At 38.7% G+C, this 22054-nt stretch overlaps 1 protein-coding gene across 1 annotated transcript; it reads right to left on the minus strand.

The window, feature by feature from the left end:
- Positions 1 to 15445: 15445 nt before the first annotated feature.
- LOC149213591 (uncharacterized) lies at positions 15446 to 21500 on the minus strand. The gene is made up of 4 exons (XM_089392056.1): positions 21085 to 21500; positions 19877 to 20960; positions 19478 to 19756; positions 15446 to 19336 (listed from the first exon to the last, which is right to left on the minus strand). The coding sequence occupies exons 1-4, from the start codon at positions 21465 to 21467 to the stop codon at positions 16529 to 16531; spliced, it is 4554 nt and encodes a 1517-aa protein (XP_089248182.1). The 5' UTR covers positions 21468 to 21500; the 3' UTR covers positions 15446 to 16528.
- Positions 21501 to 22054: the final 554 nt, after the last annotated feature.

Consider the following 22054-nt stretch of genomic DNA (forward strand, 5'->3'; position numbering starts at 1 on the left):
CCCGGGGGCAGGCCTTAACAATGGAGCGATGCGATATGGTAATATAAGCGATAATGTTATTGCAATGCGATATATGCAAATATCACAATCGGCGATAAGGCGGGGCATGTTATATATATAATATATGCAATGAAATAATGTGATGCGACTGCCGACTGCCGATGCGATATCGCAATCGGCGATCGGCGGTCCACCATCGGCGAAGAACCCATCGGCAGCACACATATATGTTTGTTTTAATGCATAACTCCCCCTGCCGACTGCGATATCGCATTGGCGGGGGTCCAAAAAGGGAGCTTTTCATTCGGAGCAAGGCTATAACACTAAAGGGAGGCTTTGTGAAATCAGAGGGGCCCTTTTTTTAGTGTTTTGAATGGATTATAAGGCATCGGAGGGGGTCCGATAGCCCAAAAGGAGGAATTTTCAAGCATATGAGGGATTTTCATGCCTTGGAAGGAGTCCTAAGGCACTTAAGAGGAATTTTATGCGGTTTGAGAAGGGTTTTAAGGCCAAACAAGGGATTTATGCCTTAAAAAGGCAAACCAAGGCCAGAGGGATGATTTTTATACATATGAAGGGAAACTATGCAAAGGAATGAGTCCTTATGCATTTGGGAGATGGTTAGAGGGGGTATTGAGGGCTCTTGCTAAGTTTTAGATAAACTTAGCAATTCCCGAGGATGTATATGGTTATCTTTCAACCAGGGGGAGGGGATAAGTATATAGGGGAGTAATATACATAGTTTTAGTAGGGGAAGGGGAAATAGATAGGGAGCTACATAGTAAAGTTAGTAGTTAACATGAAGAGTGATAAGAAAGCGCTAAGTATGTGAATCTTAGGCTATTAATAGGGAAAATGACTCATAGAAGAAGTGTGAACATTCCTTGAGTGAAGCAGATCTTCACCAAGGCAAATGATATGGAGAATGATGAAACTAAGAGGTATCAAGCAGATCTTGACCTCTTTTAGGGGAAGTTAGTGGGTGATTTGGGGAAAGAGGAAGAAGGGGAGTTAGACATGCCTCGCTTGAAGTCCTCCAACTGAAAAATGCCTCAAACCAAAAATGAATTGCTTATCAAAATTGGAACACAACAGTGGCACTTAGATTAGCACAATTTCATGGACAATTCTTTGGCCATCTGTAGCAAATATGGAGCATTGCAGCATGCATTGTATGACATATTTGGCATGTAAAAATGTCGATCATGAAAGATGATTAACCTGCTGCAGCAGGAGGCTAACAGGACCTCGCCTCCAAAACTCTACACAAATAACCTCATGGACACATTTTCGACATATACCTCATGAAGATCAAAGAAGTTGTTCATCCTATCAACATGATGCTGCGCTGTGATACTTTGAGTGGCATTGAATAGAGGTATTTTACTTTGGTAATTAGCAGGCATATCATCCAAATTCTGAGGCAGAACGAGAGGTGCATATCTGGCAGCCATGACTCGAGGCAGATTTGAAATTGGTCTTAGAGAAAGAGGAGGATATATGACAACAAGAGTTGTTGATGTAGCAGAAGTAATGGGAATTTGAGGGTTAATGATAAGCTGATGAGGGAGGGAAGGTATAAACGAAGATGTCAAATGACTTACTGGAATATGGGGAATTGAGGATGAGGCAAAAGATGTTGTAGCCGAATCAGAGAGCTCAGGAATTCGATCAAAGATGATGGATGAATGAGGAGAGTTTTGAAGATTTCAGTTGCTTATCAAGTTAGCTCATTGGATTTAAAGCTCTCTGGTGAATTCTGGGTCTGCAACTATATCCAGTAATTCACTATCAGATGTGGTTTTAAATAGGGAGAGACCAAAGTATTCGTCAATAGGAATATCTTCAAGGAACAACCACTCTATCGGGCATGAATGAGATCTGAAAACCGGTCTAGGACTTGATACACTTTCTTGTTTGAGTATCTGAGGGATAACATTAGGATTTTCAAATACGGGAGGAGGATCGGGATCAGGATTGGACCTAGTGTATCTTCTTGAAGCCAGTGTGTTCAAATTTCTCAAGAGTTTGATATTGCTTTACAACTTTCCACTTTTCAGCCTACTGAATTCTAAACTCTATCATCCAAAAGTTCAGAATTTCTCAATTGTACTGGCGTGATTTGTCTTTCTTCCCCAGTATGGTCACCACTATGTTAGAGCCTAGATTGACCTCAAGCTGAAGGAAGGCAATCCTAGGATAACCACAAACCAAGCTTAACCTGGTAGCTAGCCCTACCAGGTCGGGAGAGGGCTCTCTCCTTGTCAATCTCACTTGAGATGACTGAATTGAATATGGATTTTAGGCTAGGTATAGTAGCTCTAGGGTTTTTGGTTGATTTTGATGACTTTGTGGTTGGATCAAATGGAGCAAGCAGCTTTGGGTCCGGGAAACCAAGTCATAATTGCAGGGTGTTCTGTGGGGTGAGGTAGGTAGGTGTTTTGGCACTTGGAATTGAGTGATATGGTAGGTCTAATACTGGTGAGGAGCTGAGGAGGGAATACAAGGATTATGAGTCCTCTTCAAATAGCTAAAAACATAAAAAACTAAATGTATTCCCAAGGCAGAGCACTGTTACCAATGTATTCCACCTATCTATCTTGATTCCATTTAGTTAAGAAGAATGAAATAGATTTTGGCACATATAACACATGATAAAAACTAATGACAGATGGAGAAACAATGCAAAAACACATTACCACAAGAATCCCACAAAAATAGCTACAAATCTTGGTTTATTTCCTTGCTAAACTGCTGTAGAGATGTACAATGTAGCTCAAAACATCCACAAGAGTCCAACCTTTACAAATGAGAAAGAAAATACATAATATAGACATGAAAACCACCTATGCTAGCCATCAGAGGTCGAATCCAAGAGTTAAGGGGTTGTTTCAACCATATCTAAACTAGGAACAGGAATATAGGCAGTGGAACAACTTGCCTCTAAAACCATGGAAATTGATTCATTGACCCCCAAACCACTTCAAAATGATGAATCTACCCTCTAAGGTCATTTTACACTTATATTTACATAGCATAACATCATTTACAATCATAAATTCATCCAAGATGAAAGAAAAAGTCAACTTGTAGGAAAACTAGGTGAAATTTGGATTTTTGAGCAAACTGGTTCTATACGTAGCGCCACCTGTCTTGTGTGTAGCACCACTTCTTAGCTGATTTTGGAGGTCTTTCCCTTAGCCAAATTGAGCCCAAGATAGCTTGTTGGAAAGGTCTTCCCGTCTAGTTTCTGGAACATGTTCAATTTTTTTATTTGGAGGTCATTTCCCCCTCAAAAGTGGAATCTCCCAAGGCTGCTTCCTGTGTGTCCAAAAAGAGGCAGAGAGGGCATTTTGTGATGGTTTTTTGACCTTTAAGTGACCAAGATTTACTCCAAAAATGCTGAAACTTTCAGCAATTGATGTTCTCATCATGCTGAATCTGAATATGCAAACCATTTCTCCAAAATGTCTCCCAGTCAAAAGCGTAGCGAAGGTTCATAAAAATAAAGGAGAAAAAGCCCAGGTGTGTAGCGCAGCTCTTGTGCGTAGTGCCAAATTTTGGTGCATAACGCCAGACAGTTTCCTCCAAGAACACAACAATTTCCTCCTTTTGCTCAATCTTAAAATCGTGATTTTTCTCATGAACTTCAACTTTAACAATGAATTAACTTGAGAAAGAAATGACCTTTATATGGTTTGGGCACTTTTGTTTTTTCACTCTCCAAAACCCACTTTATAATGTCTTTTGGCTTTCTCAAATACTCTGTTTCTTTGGATGCTTGACTTTAAAATAGGTGAACTAATATTTGATGATCTTTTGCTTTTGCAGTGGCATGTATTTGGAAATATCAATAGGCGACTAGGAGCAGCATGAGACTTATTAATTACATATGAGAAATGATGAAATTACATGAAATTACAAACAAAAAAAACAATGCTCTATTTTCACCTCAAACTGGTTTTGAGGTGAAAAATTTATTAAATTTACAAATTATGATTTTAAAGCTTTCCTAATGATTATTGTCATCCTCATATGTCTGCTAACCCTTATTGGTCAATGGTTACTAAAAATTTGACATGGCGAAGCCCTAATACCTACTAAAACTGAAACCTTAAGACCTAAGACCTATTTGATGAAATAAACTAAAAATGAACGTGAACCTAAACCATTGACTGAATCACACATGGAAAGTGGTCAGCAGATATGTGTCATGAGGGGAAAAACTGAAATGTACCTACCATTAGTTGATCCATGACCTAATGGAATGCAACTCATTGAGAATGGGACTCCTAATATGAATGCAAAAGAGTGAATTTTGATCACTGATGGAAGTGTGAAGACACTGACACTAACACATTCCAGTGTTGGTGGTCATCCTTAAACCACCGCCCTTTATACCAACATTTTAGAGAGCACACTCAGCCTAGTGCTGCCATGCATTTTTTGCACATTTTGTATTACAGCTCTCTTCTTGGACTCATACATAACCCTTCGGATTAAAGGGGGGAATGTTGGACACCTAATCCTCTAAGGGTTAGTGTGGAAGCTAAATAGACTAAAGGAGTCCAAGAGACCTTGGGATGTGGAACCCAACAGTCAAACCATGTACTATAAATGTATATCATTTGTTAATAAAAAATGTACTCTCATTTTTAATCTTTCATACGTTTTCTACCATGTGTGTGCTTAACAAGAACAACATTGATTATATGTGGAAATTAGATCTACTTGACATATGTAAATATCTATTATTAATACAAAACTTGTTGGTTTTTTCTTTGTTGAAAAAAAAAATCGATAGGGAGGAAAAAGAAAAAGAGAGTATTGAGATAGTCCATTTGACATACAAAAACTCAAAAGATAGCCTAAATGGCCTTTAAAGTGGACAATAGGAACAACAAATCAATAAATCAGAAGCATGGCATAAACTAAGAAGAAGGATTAGAATCTATGGTTGTAAGCTGGATGGGGTAATGGTTTTCACCTAGAATGTCTCCAACAAAGGTTGGGATACCTAGGTGTTGTTCAATGCACTCCATCTGTTAATCCAATTCCTTCATATGAAAATGCATATGATCAAGTGAATGAAGGACATCTACCCAATTCTTGTGCAAGTCCAATAAGGTTCTGCCAAGGAGGAACTTCATGTGGCAATATAAATCAACTATGTAAATATATTGGTTGAAGTGTTCATGAGTGTGCCTAGTGTTTGGTACCCAATTTTCCATCTTAGCAAGTTCCTCCATGTCCAAGAGTTGGGACTTGTGAGAGGTACATTCCTCCTTAGCATGAATTAGTTTCTCTTGGATGGGGCCTGTTGTGGTTTCATGAAAACGAGCAACAATTTCCTCCAGGCAGTGGTGCATCTGTGTGTGGCCCTAATGGGACCAATCTTGATAGCAGGTCACTCCCCTATAGACACAAACACGTTGATGAGGGATAAAGGAGGGGTTAAAAAGGAGAAGAAAGTAGAGGGCTAGGGGAGGGAAGACAAGAGCTATAGAAAGTTGGGGGGAAGCCACGTAGTAGGGACATGACGAATAGAGATAATGTAACAAGAGCTACAGTGAATGGGGGCTGCCAACAATGTCCAAGGTATAAGGGAAGGGATTTGGTTGAAGAGAATTAGAGCATAAATAATAAAGTCAACCAGAGACGTAGACTGTAGAAATTCCAATGTAGATTCAAACTGTTAATTGTAATTTACTAAAACAATAGACTTGAATCTACTCTACTCATCAACGAAAATAATTAATTGTTTGAGAAATCACAACATAAACATGTGACAAGACTCAATCACATATGCTCATAGATTTACCTAAGGGGAAACTTGCAGCTCAAAACCCCTTCCTATCTGTATATTGCATTAGATCAGAAAAATAGAGAAGATTTACAATGCTTGCTCAAGCCTGAGAAACCTTTACACTAGTACAATCTATCTCACTACCTCACATGCTGACTCTAGCCAATACTTAGCCAATTTTGTTGCCTGCCAAGTTCCTATTTCCTTGTGTTGTTCAATGAGTGATTAGGTCTCTATTTAATAGGAATTTTCCTCCATTGGATTGCACCATTCCTTTAGGCTCTTCCTCTGACTGCATGCACCATCTGTACAATTCAGATAATTATAACAATAATAGTACACTGCCCTTGAACTCCAATCTCAACTGGGTAAATATCAAATCTAACATGCATGAGTTATTTATGGCTGAATTATCAGTTAACTGGTTGAACACATGAAGCCACACCCCACTATCTGACATCCTACTAGTTCCTCCATTAGTTGGAACTAGTTTAACTAACTTTAACTTAGTTAAACTGAATTAATTAATTACAACTCAAAATAAAATCAACCAAGGCTCCTATAAGGTAGGAGGCACTCTACATGACTCTAGTTAGACCCTCAACTAGAAATAACTAAACCAACTAGGTCAAATTAACTTAGTTAACTCATACAAGTTGTCTTGTGATGTGGAATTACAATTTTATTTCTAATTTAATTCAAGGGAAAATTAAATCAAGATTTTCTTGTTGCATTTTCAACACTCCCTCTCAACAAGAATTGGATTCACACCTACCCTGATCCAGTACCTTTGGAATGTATTGCATGCAACACCTCTCACTATTTCTACTGCTACTGCAACATTTGCAACTGAGAATAATAAACAAAAGTAATCATTGAATCAATCTGCAACTGTTTACTGGGAAAACTATGCTACTGCTGAATTTGCTACTGAGCCTCCTGCTCTACACTCCTCAATATCTTACTAACATTGATCATCCTCCTACTAAATATTCTGGGCCCCTATAGCAAGGTAATGATCCATGAGACAACAAAATCTCAATGGACTGTGCCCAAATTTTCATAATTCTGAGACTAAGGATCTACATCACCTAACCTCACTCCTGAAGGTATGGTTGCATGCATTGTTAAATATGATCACTCGTACTGTTGTTGCTACTTCCTTATTTCTTCTTCCGCACTACTACTACAACTACTGCAATAATGAGTCTGATCTCCTCAGATCCTAAACTACTAGCTTCCATAGGGATGCTCCCTCTAAAACTAGACTCCCTTTGAGTCTCGATTTCCCTACGGGAAATATAGCTGCTCCGCATTCTTCCAATATCAATGATCAAAACTCCTTTTCGTGTCACTAAATATTGGCTCATCAATCTGCCCGGTAATAGCCTTCTAGCTCCATTAAGAAGTCCGCACATAGGTTCTTTTGGATGTGCCCTGAACTAGGGCTCCATAACTCTGCCTCCTAACAACTCATTAGTTCTTCAATGATCAGTGTACATAATGACTTCAAGGATATGTTCTAATGTGATTTCAGAGCTTTGATACCATGTAGAAATTCCTTTGTAGATTCAAACTATGAACTATAATTTACTAAAACAATAGACTTGAATCTACTCTACTCATCAACAGAAACAATTAATCAATCGAGAAATCACAACATAAACACGAGACAAGATTCAATCACATATGCTCAAAGATTTATCTAAGGGGAAAGCTCGCTTCTCAAAACCCCTTCCTAACTGTATATTGCATTAGACCATAAAAATAGAGAAGATTTACAATGCTTGCTCAAGCCCGAGCAACCTCTGCACTAGTACAATCTATCTCATTACCTCACATGTTGACTCTGGTCAATACTTAGACAATTTTGTTGCCTGCGAAGTTCCTATTTCCTTATGTTGTTCAATGAAGAATTAGGCCCTCTATGGATTGCACAGTTCCTTTAGGCTCTTCCTCTATCTGTATGCACCATCTATACAATTAAGATAATTATACAACTGATAGTACACTGCTCTTGAACTCCAATCTCAACTGAGTAACTCTCAAATATGACATAACAGTGTTATTTATGGATGAATTATCATTTAACTAGGTGAACACATGAAACAACACCCAATTGTCTAACGTCCTACTAGTTCCTCCATCAATTGGAACTAGTTTAACTAACTTTAACTCAGTTAAACTGAATTAATTAATTACAGCTCAAAATAAACTCAACCATGGTTCCTATAAGGTAGGAGACACTCTACATGACTCTAGTTAGACCCTAAACTCAAATTAACTGAACCAACTAAGTCAAATTAACTTAGTTAACTTGTACAAGTTGTCTTGTGATGTGGAATTACAATTTTATTCCTAGACTAATTCAAGGGAAAATTAAATCAAGATTTTTTTGTTGCATTTTCAACACTCCCTCTCAATAAGAAAGGGATTCTCATCTACCCCGATAGAGTACCTTTGGAATGTAATTCATGCAACACGTCTCATTATTGTTGCTTCTACTGCAACATATGCAACTGAGAATAATAAACATAGATAATCATTGAATCAAGCTGCCATTGTTTATTGGGAAAATTGTGCTATTGCTGACTCTTCTATTGAGCGTCTTGCTTTGCACTCCTCACTATCTGACTGACATTGATCATCCGGTACTAAATGCTGTGGGCCCCCGTAGCAAGGTAATGATCCATGAGACAAAAACACCTCAATGGACCCTACCCAAATTTTTACAATTATGTGACTAAGGATCTACATCGCCCCTCCTCACTCCTGGGGGTATGGTTGCATGCATGGAAAAATATGATCTAATCATATTTTTGTTGCTTTTCCATTGCTGCTACAACTACTGCAATAATGAGTTTGATCTCCTCAGATCCTAAACTACTAGCTTCCATAGGGATGGTCCCTCTAAAACTAGACTCCCTCTGAGTCTCGATTTCCCTGTGGGAAATATCTCTGCTCCTCATTCTTCCAATATCAATGATCACAAATTTCTATGTCACTAAAAATTGGCTCACTGATCTGCCCACTAGCAGCCTTCTAGCTCCATTAAGAAGTCTGCATATAGGGTCTTCAGGATCTGCCCTGAACTAGGGCTCCATAACTCTGCCTCCTAACAACTCATTAGTTCTTTAATGATGAGTGTACATAAGGACTTCAAGGACTGGTTCTAATGTGATTTCAGAGTTTTGATGCCATGTAGAAATTCCTATGTAGATTCAAACTGCTAATTGTAATTTACTAAAACAATAGACTTGAATCTACTCTACTCATCAACAGAAACAATTAATCGATAGAGAAATCACAACATAAACATAAGACAAGATTTAATCACATATGCTCAAAGATTTATCTAAGGGGAAAACTCGCTACTCAAAACCCCTTCCTATATGTATATTGCATTAGATCATAAAAATAAAGAATATTGACAATGCTTGCTTAAGCATAAGCAACCTCTGCACTAGTACAATCTATCTCACTACCTCACAAGCTGACGCTGGCCAATACTTAGCCTATTATGTTGCTTGCCAAGCTCCTATTTCCTTGCATTGTTCAATGAGGAATTAGGCCCCTATTTAACAGGAGTTTTCCTCCATTGGATTGCGCAGTCCCTTTAGGCTCTTCCTCTGACTGCATGCACCATCTGTATAATTCAGATATTTATACAATTGATAGTGCACTGCCCTTGAAATCCAATCTCAACTAGGTAACTCTTCGATTTGACATGCATAAGTTATTTATGGTTGAATTATCAGTTAATTGGCTAAACACAAAAGGCAACACCCCATTGTTTGACATCCTACTAGTTCCTCCATTAGTTGGAACTAATTTAGCTGACTTTAACTCAGTTAAATTGAATTAATTAATTACAACTCAAAATAAACTCAACCAGGGCTCCTATAAAGTAGGAGACACTCTACATTGCTCTAGTTAGACCCTCAACTCGAATTAATTGAACCAACTAAGTCAAATTAACTTAGTTAACTCATACAAGTTGTATTGTGATATGTAATTACAATTTTATTCCTAATTTAATTCATGGGAAAATTAAATCAGGATTTTCTTGTTGCATTTTCAACATAGACCAACGACTAAGTTCACAAAGCAAAAACCATGGTATGTGAGCATACAAAGAGCAGGGTCGATCAAAACAAAACAAAGAGAGAAGTGCATAAGGAAAATAAGAAGACCAGAGAACGAAAGAGTGTTAGGTCCCTATACTACTAGTGTAACCCCTTATTGTTATTAGTACAACCCCCTTATTATATTGTCATGCCCATGTAGTCCCCATATTGTTATTATTGTGCCCCATAGAAGCCCACTATTGTTATTATTGTGCCCTTTCATTATTATTGTTATGTCGGCTCTAATTATATTATGACCCCTTAGACTCCTATATATAGAAAGGAGGTATTATCAGTTGTATCATCTAAGAATTGTTCATTTGTGTAATTTAAAGGAGGTTTTCCCCTCGAAGAGGCTTATTTCTAATGTGTTGATCTCTCTTTTATATCTTTTTGTGAGCTGGTTTCATAACATTTGGTATCTGAGCTTTGGATTCTAGGGTTTCGCTGCTCCAAACAGGTCATCGTGGAATTTTCTCTATAACTTTTTTTCTGCGACGTTTCAGAAGCTACAACAAAAACCCATTTGAGACAAAGTAACACGAAACCGTAGATCCAAATTTCAGATCTTGTCTTACTATATTGTCGGAGATATGATCTGAGTAAGTTAGGGTTTTTGCAAGCTCCATAATTTCATCTCAAAGAGGTCATGGTGGAATTTTCATTATAATATTTTTTCTATAAATGTTCAAACTCTGAAATTAAAACCCATTTGAACTGAAATCTTGGTGATGCTCGGGTCCAAATTTCAGATCTTTTATCGCTATATTTTTGGAGATATAATCTGAGGAAGTTAGGGTTTTTGCAGACTCCCGAATTACATTCTAAACAGGTGACCTTGGGAAAATCGTCATAACTTTCTCTCTGAAAATCATATTGAAATTTCATAAGAAGTTATAGAAAGAGGACGGACTATAGTTTTTTGTGTATATTTTTCAGATTCTAAGGTTGAAACAGTGACACGTGGCACTTTGTACAAGTGCGCTCTACTGAACTAGTCTATAATCAGGTCATCGTGGGAGATTTGACATAACTCTTCCTTACAGAATCCACTATTGCTTAGACTTGTGGGTTAGAAAGAGAATGCAGAGGGCTATTGCAGGATGCAATTTCAAAACTTGGAGATCTAAAATTATAGAGTTACAGTTGTTTCAAGATCGAGATCCTAAAATCAAGAAAATGCGATATGAGGAAGTTTGGTGGCAAGGATCCGGTAAATTGGATACTACAGATGGAGCAATATTTTGATTTACATGAGGTGCAACTGTTACAAAAGGTATGTATTGCATCTTCATATTTAGAACCGGATCAATTTTTATGGTATAAAGGGCTTTGTTCTCGTAAACCACTTGTTACGTGGTCAATTTTCACGGAGGAAATGATAGCACATTATGAGGATACAAAGAGCAACACCTTCTTTAGCCAATTGATAAATCTAAAAAAAAAAGTGTTCAATGGCAAAGAACATTGAGGACTTTCAAAAATTGAATATAAGGGAAAATGATATTCCAGAGAAGCAGAGGATTGATGTATCCATAGGGACTTTAAAGGATAACATTCAACATGAGGTTCATCTTTGGCAACCTAATTCATTGGACAAGGCATTCAGGTTGGTAAGAAAAGTGGAAAGCAAAATTATGGCAACAAGGAAGTCTACCCCTCACAACTATAAAGATGGAAGTGTTGTTTCTCCTAGCCTTCAACAACCTACAAGGTTGACACCACAACAATTGGAAGAAAAAAGAGAAAAAGGGCTTTGTTACAATTGTAATAACAAATACATTAAAGGTCATAAGTGTGTTGAGAAGAAATTATTTTACATAGATTGTGAAGAGGAGGAAGAAAAGGATCAAGAAACATCAAAAGAAGAGGATATACACTAGGAACCAACCCCAAAGAAAGGAGAAATGAATCCGACCATATCTTGTAAAGAATTAGAAAGAATTACCACCTCTCAAACTCTCAAGATAGAAGGACATATGAAGAAGAAAAAGGTTCAAGAAGTGAAAGATCACATCGAGAAAGAAGAAATGAATTCGACCATATCTTGTAATGCATTGGCAAGAATTACCACTCCTAAAACTATCAAGATAGAAGGACATAACAAGAAGCAAAATGTTCAAGAAGTGAAACATCACATTGAGCATCAAGAAATAACTCTGGCCATATCTTGTAATGCATTGTAAGAAATTACCACTCCTCAAACTCTTAAGATAGAAGGACATATCAAGAAGAAAAATATTCAAGCAGTGAAATATCACATCGAGCATCAACAACAAGTTCACCAACTTTTAAAGGATAATGCCACTTTGGTGCAGAATCGAATGAAACAATAGGCAGATCAACATCACAGTGAAAGAAGTTTTGATGTAGGCGATTGGGTATTTTTACGGTTACATCTCAAGTAAGCTATTTATGAGAAGGAAATGTTGGCAATACTACATGCACTTAAGAAATTGTGACCTTACCTAATGGGAAGACACTTCAAGGTAAAGACGGATCATGATAGTCTTAAATACCTTTTAGAACAAAGATTATCCTCTGAAGAGCAAAAAAAATGGGTCACAAATATGTTGGGTTATGACTTTGAAATAATCTACAAAAAAGGGAAGCAAAATGTCGTTGCAAATGCACTCTCAAGAGAGGATGAGGATGTGGAAGCATTGTTTTGTGCTATTTCTATTATCCAACCAGATTAGATAAACGAAGCAAGAGATGAATGGAAGAAGGACGAAGAAGTGTGGCCACTCATTCAAAAGTTGCAGAAGATCCTAATTCAAACAACATTGCTAGAACTTGACGAGGAAGGAAAAATCATATTGGAACCTAGAACAGTCACAGAAACAAGAACCCGACAACTATGAAATTGATCAATTTCAGAGTATCTCATCAAGTGGAAGAACTTACCTGCTCAAGATTCCACATGGGAGGACAAGAACTCTATACAGAAGCATCAAGAACTACTCAAGCGTTGAGGACAACACGTTTTGAAGGAGAGGGGCATGTTAAGTCCCTATACTACTAGTGTAACCCCTTATTGTCATTAGTACAACTCCCTTATTATATTGTTGTGCCCATGTAGTCCCCATATTGTTATTATTGTGCCCTTACATTATTATTGTTATGTCAGCTCTAATTATATCATGACCCCTTATACTTCCATATATAGAAATGAAGTCTTGTCAGTTGTATCATCTAAGAATGGTTTATTTGTGTAATGTAAAGGAGGTTGCCCCCTCGAAGAGGCTTATTTCTAAGGCTTTGATCTATCTTTTCTATTTTTTTGTGAGCTGGTTTCATAACAAAGACGAAGTGTGGATCCAAAAAATATTGCGAAGTCAGGAGAAGTCCAATGATGCTGCATCCAAAGACTTCAATTAGTAGGAATGAGTATATGAACTCTAATTTCCTAGGAGCCTAAGTGCAAAGGATTTCGGATGGTTGTTTTACCTACAAGAGGAAGATAAGTGAAAAATAAACTAAAGGCTACGGGAAGTATGGAAATTACCATATGCATTGCAATGACATAGAGCAAAAGTAGGAGCAACTCCCTTAAAATGGTAGTTGCCCAACAAGTGATGTCGATTTTTGCTAAGACGGAGTGTCGAGGAGCATAACAATAGAGAACAACAATTGAAGCTGTCACAGGTCACCAATGGCGAGATAGACAAGTTGTGCTAGCCACCATCTATTGTGAAGTTGAGCTCGATTTGGGCAAAAATGTGAGAAGCATAGCCAAAATCACAATTGGCTAGGACTTCACAGAGGAGGAGTCCCAATTGATAGATTTTTACAGGGAACACAATTAAGATCTAAGTGCATGGTGGTGAAAGTATTATTGTTTCGAATGATGATTGACATGTAATTGGATAGAAACATTCATATTTGCCACAGGGGTGTTCTTCCACGTCCCTTGGTCCTTTGGCTAGGTGGGACATCGACAACCCATGCAACCCACTCCCCACGTTTCAAAAAACACCCATTCCAAAGTATTCTAATTTCAAACTTATTTTAATAACATTTTTTCTTTTTTACTTTATTACATTAAAACTATTAATATATTGTTATTTTAAAATGGATCTCATGTAAACCATGAAATAATATCTTTAATATATTGTTATTTTAAAATGTATTTTGTGTGAACCATGAAATAATATATTTAATTATATAAAATAAGATATCATTAAAAAAATATAATATATAATTTGTTTATTATAAAGTTTTTATTTATTTATTCAATTTTCATATATATATCTTAAATTTATTTAAATAATTATTTTTAACATTATAATAACAGAGAAAAAATATAAAAAAAATTAAACTAATATAATTTATATTATATATTATATTTTTTAATAAAAAATATAAACATTTTATTGTATATCTTAAATATCATAAAAGAAAATAAAACACCAATTAAAAAAATATACCATTCAATAAAGGTAAATGAAACTGTTAATGGTTGAAATACATCAAATGTCAATGAAATGACAGTATTCCATTTAAAAAGGAAAGAAGAAAATCACTCTAATTTATTGAACATCTTTAGTAATGTATAATTGAAATTGAACATGTTTATAACTTTATATTGTTTGAACGTGAAACTTTCAAATTTCACCTTATAACCGTTCAAATTTGGTCTTCCAAACTTTTTGGTATTTGCTAGTGCAAATTACAGAACAATAACCTGTATGATTCACAGTGCTGCCATAAAGAGATATCACAACAACCCATAGTTGAAAATGTCAATTACAGGGCTTCGTTTCGCTGCGGTTCACAGACTGCAATGACCATTACTCTGATCGCAATATTTGCTTTTGACCTTTCATCTTGAAGCGTCTGTTTCTTCCAGCGGTGTCGCAGCGGCTGCCCTACCCCAACACCTCGCCTGTATTTCTTCCGTTCTTGCCGCAGGTACTTCCATATTCCTCCACCCAGTAACTGCAGTTTCCCATAATGCTTCGTAGTCAGCACCCTCAACCACCTCAGATGTTGCAGACTTCCATGTTCTTCTAGCTCACAGCAGTCTTTCACGTTAAGCATTCTAAGTTTTGTCAACTGTGCCAGCCCCCCTATGCTCTGCAGTTTCCGACACCCAGCAGCATTAAGTTTCCTCAATGATCTCAAATGTTCCAGACCTGGAAGTTCTTTTAACTCGCAGCAGTTCGCCACATTTAGCACTTCAAGTCCTGTCAGCTGCTCCAACCCCTGTATGCTCTGCAGCTTCCCACAGCCACTCGCATTAAGATTCCTGAACCACTTCAGATTTTCGAGACCACTTGAAATTTCTGTTAACTCACTGCAGTTTGCCACGTTTAGGTCTCCAAGTCCTGTCAGCTGCGCCAATCCCTCTATCCTCTGCAGCTTCCCACAGCCACTCGCATCAAGCTTCCACAAGCACGTCAGATGTTCGAGACCACCTGAAATTTCTGTTAACTCACTGCAGTTTGCCACGTTTAGGTCTCCAAGTCCTGTCAGCTGCGCCAATCCCTCTATCCTCTGCAGCTTCCCACCAGTGATGGAATTTGACGGGCAAATTGCCCGTCACGAGCAATTTTACCCGTATTTAACGTTTGAAAAATTGAAGTGACCGTCTATTGTGACGTGCGTTAATGTTTATAAAACGTTGTTTTGACGGTTTGTTTTTCACCCAAAACGTTTTTAAGACTTTATCTTAAGCGGTTGAATAATAGATATAAGGTTTATCTTAAAATTTCGAGAAAAACTTTGAATATTTTATGCTTAACCTGTGTTCAATTTTAGTAATAATTACGTGAAACATATGATTGTCTTAGAAATTTACTTATAATCTTTATTCAATTTTATTAATATTTAATTTGAAATATATGATTTTTTTAGAAATTTACTTATAGTTAAAAAAGTTAAAGTTTATACGTTCCCTCTCCCGTGCGTTGTCCTCATGCTCATACGCTCCACTTTCATCATCCCGATTGGGGGCTGTAGGGGCCACTACTTGACATGAATCTTTCACTCTTTATTTTTCACGAATACTTTACATTCCATGGAGATGATGAGGATCTTTCTTTGATGGATTGATATTTCCCAATAGTGATGGCTAGAGTTTGTTTGTAAATAAAATATGGTTGGGAGGTCTATTGATTTTTTTGGGTCAAATTCTAGGTAAACAACCATTGAAAAAAATATGCATGAAAATATAAACACATGGATGAGAGTAATACTAATTTTATTGTTGTACTAACAAACACATACAAACAATTTGATTTCTGGGTTATGGAGATTTTATCCTGAGTTTTCTCAGGATTCAATAGGTCATTTCTATGTTAGGGTCATTTTGTTATTGTGATAAATATATAAAAAAGATAACATCATTGTGTTATTGAAGGGTAATTTTTTAATCAAACTTTATTGGTGAAGGGTTAAATTTTAAACATAACGTTTTTTGACGGGAAGCATGAAGACCCAAAACGTCAAAAAAAAATTGTGTGAAGGGTACAAAAAAATCCAAATTCCAACCCTGCTTCCCACAGCCACTCGCATCAAGCTTCCACAAGCACGTCAGATGTTCGAGACCACCTGGGATTTCTGTTAACTCACTGCAGTTTGCCACGCTTAGTTATTCAAGTCCTGTCCGCTGCTCCAACCCCTGTATGCTCTGCAGCTTCCCACAGCCACTCGCATTAAGATTCCTCGACGACTTCAAATTTTCGAGATCACCTGAAATTTCTGTTAACTCACTGCAGTTTGCCACATTTAGGTCTCCAAGTCCTGTCAGCTGCGCCAATCCCTCTATCCTCTGCAGCTTCCCACAGCCACTCGCATCAAGCTTCCACAAGCGCGTCAGATGTTTGAGACCACCTGGGATTTCTGTTAACTCACTGCAGTTTGCCACGCTTAGTTCTTTAAGTCCTGTCAGCTGCTCCAACCCCTGTATGCTCTGCAGCTTCCCACAGCCACTCGCATTAAGATTCCTCAACGACTTCAGATTTTCGAGACCACCTGGGATTTCTGTTAACTCACTGCAGTTTGCCACGCTTAGTTCTTCAAGTCCTGTCAGCTGCTCCAACCCCTGTATGCTTTGCAACTTCCCACAGCCACTCGCATTAAGATTCCTCAACGACTTCAGATTTTCGAGACCACCTGAAATTTCTGTTAACTCACTGCAGTTTGCCACGTTTAGGTCTCCAAGTCCTGTCAGCTGCGCCAATCCCTCTATCCTCTGCAGCTTCCCACAGCCACTCGCATCAAGCTTCCACAAGCACGTCAGATGTTCGAGACCACCTGGGATTTCTGTTAACTCACTGCAGTTTGCCACGCTTAGTTTTTCAAGTCCTGTCAGCTGCTCCAACCCCTGTATGCTCTGCAGCTTCCCACAGCCACTCGCATTAAGATTCCTCAACGACTTCAGATTTTCGAGATCACCTGAAATTTCTGTTAACTCACTGCAGTTTGCCACGTTTAATACTTGAAGTCCTGTCAGCTGCGCTAACCCCTCTATGCTCTGCAGTTTCCCACAGCCACTGGCATTAAGCATCCTCAATGATGTCAAATGTTCGAGACCCCGAATTTCTTCCAGCTCAGAGCAATCTTCCATGTCTAGCACATCCAGTTTTGGCAGCTGCGCCAACCCCACTATGCTCCGCACTTTCCGACACCCACTGGCTTTAAGCTCCCTCAACAAAGTCAATTGTTCCAGACCTGGAAGTTCTTCTAACGAACAGCATTTTTCCGTGTTTAGCACTTGAAGTTCTATCAAGTGCGTCAACCCGTCTATTCTTTTCAGATAGTGGCAGTTAACCTTCAGCTCCTTCAGACGTCCCAACGTTTCAAGACCTGGCAGCTCCTCAACTGTGTGGCATGCTACGAGTTGGAATTTCTCGAGCCTTTCAAGACCACAAAGTCCTATTTTCCTCAATGTACAACACTCGCTCAACTCTAGCTCTATAAGTGTTGCTGGCAATTCTACAACCTCCGACAAAAAACCACATCTAAGAATGCTGAGATGTTGAAGGTTTGGGCAAAGGCCTTCACAAAATGATAACCCTGAAATGTTTGTCCGGCACAGTCCTAAGTATTTTAGCCCAAACATGCAGTTGACAATGGAAGCGTCCAGTTTATTCAACACTATTCCCCCTTCAACTTTTCTGAGTGGCAGTTCACTCAATGGACACTCCTCTATTTCCAACCGCTCAAGACTGTTCAGCTCCACGAGGCATGGTGGTAAGTACTCTAAACCCGAATTCTTGATTTTCAACTCTCTCAGCTGGGTCAACAATCTAATGGAATCCGGCAAATGTTTCAACTGAATGCAACCAGAAAGCTTCAATTCCTGTAAGCTCCTTAAGTCACCGATGTTATCGGGCAGACGTTTCAATTGGCTTCCTAAATGCAGAACTTGCAAATCACTTAGCTCTCCGATAGCACTTGGCAATTCTTTTAAATTTGTACCAGATAAAAATAATTTTAGCAATGACCGGTTATGTGAGACTTGGGGAGGCCATACTTCAATTTTCTGACAATGTCGGAGGTCTAAGCATTCAAGGGAACTTATCTTTCCAAGAGTTTCAGGAAATATCTGCAACTTTTCACAATAGTGCAAAACCAAACATTGCAGGTTCTCTAACTCCCCAAAGGAATCTGGAAGCTTCTTTAAGGTATAGCAATAAGACAAATCAATATGTTCGAGGTTCTTTAACTCACCAAGGGAATCTGGAAGACTTTTTAAGATAGTGCACCAAGACAAATCAATATGTTCGAGGTTCTTTAACTCACCAAGGGAATCTGGAAGACTTTTTAAGTTATCGCAATAAGACAAATCAATATGTTCGAGGTTCTTTAACTCACCAAGGGAATCTGGAAGACTTTTTAAGTTATCGCACCAAGACAAATCAATATGTTCGAGGTTCTTTAACTCACCCAGGGAATCTGGAAGCTTCTCTAGTTTTTCACAAACACAGAGCTTAATACGTCGGAGATTATTTAACTCGCCAAGGGAATCTGGAAGCCCCTTTAATGAAGTACAGGAGGAGAAATTAACCTGTTGGAGATTCCTCAAGTTTCCAAAGGAATCTGGAAGCTCTGTTAATGAATCACAATGGTCTAAATTAAGCTGCCGGAGGTTACATAACTTCCCAAAGGAATTTGGAAGCATATTCAACTGGCCACTACCGGACAGGTCAATATGTTGGAGTTTCGTTAAATTGCCAAAACAATCGGGCAGCGACTTCATTGAATTGCAGTGGATAAAGCTCAGGTGCTCCAAAGAATGCAGTTGACAGAATTCATCTGGCAATGTTTCCAGATGAAGAGTGGAAAATTGAGATTTAAGGACAAATTTTTCGAGTTGTTTCAACTTACCTATGGACTTTGGAAGTTCTAAAAGGTGAGAGTCAATAATACTCAATTCCCTCAAGTATAAAGGTACCTGCAATGTTCACAAATTTTCCAAAAGTGAGTTGGGGCCGTGGATGTCAATTGTAAACGTGGTGGTCTACCAAGATGGAATATATCCAAAAGCTATTTCGTAAGGGAAGAACAAGCTCGATTAAATAATTACAATATATACCTGAATATTATGATCTTCCCACAGTGTTTTCAATGTTGCCGACCTGCACACTTGCAGAACCCTTAAACGCTCGATTGGAATCCAGGGAGGGAGGGAAGAATAGGGACATCTATCCCATCTGAGCCATATGAGATGTTGTGACCGTGCAGTCTTGAATATGCTTTCTTCTAAACAATCCCCTTCAACTCTAAGCAGCTTCAACCCGCGCATACCACGGAAAAGATCGCCCAGCTCCGCACGGTTCTCCACCGGCGTTTCAACCATGTTAATTCCACGCACCTAAATTGTTGACTGGAAACTGTTAGAAACAATATTGACATCCTTGCAAAACCTAAGAATTACGATATTGAGACCACAACACTAATTTCAAAACGAATCTTAATGTTTCAAAATACTTACAATTAATTTCTCCGGCAGATTGTCAAGAATGTTCTGCGTTAGGCGGCAAAAACGATACGGGGAATTCTTCTCTCCGATATCTCTGCCCAGGTCTCGAAGATGGTCGTGCATTATTATATTATTTTTGCTGTCGAGCTCAATGAGACACTTGTTCTGTAGATTCCAAAGGCCCAGCCATCCATCCAAGTCCAGTCCCTTCCATATTTGAATGGCAGTATCCCTGTCTTCTCCTAGGAAGAAACATGCAATATCTAGGAATATCTGCTTATCCTTTTCATTCAGGCTGTCGTAGCTGATTTTCAGTCTGCTTTGTATATCGTCGGGAAGCATATTTGAGATTTCGATCAATTGGGCTCTCCAGAGAGTTAGATCGCTGCTTCCACGAAGATGCGCGCCAATCACTGTGAGAGATAACGGTAATCCACCGCACGCATCGACAAACTTACTAACCAGTACCTCAAATTCTGCCACTGGACGAGGCTGGTCAAAGGCATGCAAGCAGAAGAGTTCTTGGGAGTGTTTCTGATTGAGACACTCCAACTTATAAATGGCTGACTCATTGATATCATTGTTTATAAGAAGCTGCTTATCGCGAGACGTTACTAAAATTACGCTACTGGGATGAAGGGCATCCTTAGTTGGTAAGAGTAATGCATCCAGCTGCGAAGAATGATCCACATTATCTAAAATAATGAGAGCTTGTTTGGATGACAGATTTTGCTTGAGATTTCCTTTACCTTCATCAGTGCTCCGTATTTGTACATTCAATTGAGTCAAGTGCTTTATCAGGTCACTCTGTAAGGTAGTTAAAGACTTTTCTCTGATATCAAATAAAAAGCAAGATTGCCTGTAATTTGATCTTTCCCGGTTAAAGATTTCTTTAGCAAGTGTGGTTTTGCCAATCCCTCCAAGCCCCACAATTCCTATAACTCTAGTTACCCCAATTTGCTGCTGCTTCAATAACTCTTCAAAATCTCTTACTTTTTGATCCAAACCTGTTGGATATCTGGACACGTCCAGTGGCGGCTTTTTAACCTTTGCCAATACCAATTGCACGACCTCATTCACCAGTTGCCACTCCACACTGAATTAATATTCACAAACAAAATTACTAATTAGCAGTAAGCAAAGCGTACATAGATAATTTGTCATATACATATGAAACTAAACAATATAAAAAGAGGAACAGGAAGAGATGGAGTTGTCACCCATTATAAGCTCCTTCCAGGTCGAAACCGTCTATATTTGAAACATTAGAAAGAGCATTTCTCCATTTTTCAATGATGTCGGGGTCGTAACGCGGCTTCTTTTGATGCGTTTGGGAGTCGGTTGTTTTCTTTTGTTGGAGCTCGGTCAGGGCTTTAGCGTACACTCCGTCTTTGCCAAGTGTCCATCGAAGGTCAGCAGGGTTAACACCGCAGAAGATTGGAATAATGGTTGACCGGCCCGACTGCATGGACTCCAACATAAGTAGTAGCTCATTGAGACACCACTCAGACTCTGCATATCGAGGAGAGAAGATTGCGATATGGACTGAGGCATCTCTTATAGCCGCAGCTATTTGAGAAGTGAAGAAGTCCCCCTTCTCCATTTCTTCCTTGTCCAGAAACGCTTGAAATCCTAAATCATGAAGGCGATTGTAGAGATGGGCGGCGATGGATAACTTGGTGTCCGGCCCGCGGTGGTTGATAAAGACCTGGTAGGGAGCCTTGTTGCCAGACGAGTTGGACGACGATGCCAAAGGATTTGCCATGGAATACACACTGAAAAAACAAAGATGAAATGTATGAGAGAGATTGGGATTAAAACCTGGATCCAGTTGATCTCACACGTGTGAAGAGCCTACCAGCCGCTTCCAAGTTACAACCAGGGTTTGGTAATCTTAATATATTCAGATTCCTCGTCTGGTTGGTCTTGATCTCACAAGTGCAGAGTGGCTACCAGCTGCTTCCAAGTTCCAGCGCGACTTTGGTATGTCTGTGTATCTCTCTCCCAATCTGTTAAGAGCAAAACTGCAACGATTTCGTTTTGTTTCAAACCAGAGCTCCTTCTCCTATTTGGAAACCCTAATTCAAAGGTAGAAAGAGGAGTTATAATGTGTCACGAAATACTACTCATCAAAGGAAGCGACTTGGGAACTTAGTGGGTGAAACAGGGAAGCATCTCGCCACTGACCAC

This window comes from Pinus tabuliformis, chromosome 1_1 (assembly GCF_031772625.1).
Source record: "Pinus tabuliformis cultivar Carrire ecotype Pingquan chromosome 1_1, CPIR1, whole genome shotgun sequence".
Classification (NCBI taxonomy): Eukaryota; Viridiplantae; Streptophyta; class Pinopsida; order Pinales; family Pinaceae; genus Pinus; species Pinus tabuliformis.

What these genes read in the sequence shown, in the direction of transcription:
- LOC149213591 (XM_089392056.1), bottom strand. Translation starts at nt 21,467, where the DNA reads ATGGAGAAGGGGGACTTCTTCACTTCTCAAATAGCTGCGGCTATAAGA. An exon ending in ATCTGCCGGAGAAATTAATT is followed by an intron (nt 19,757 to 19,876) that starts GTAAGTATTTTG and finishes TCAACAATTTAG; the next exon opens with GTGCGTGGAATTAACATGGT. An exon ending in GGGAAGATCATAATATTCAG is followed by an intron (nt 19,337 to 19,477) that starts GTATATATTGTA and finishes TGAACATTGCAG; the next exon opens with GTACCTTTATACTTGAGGGA.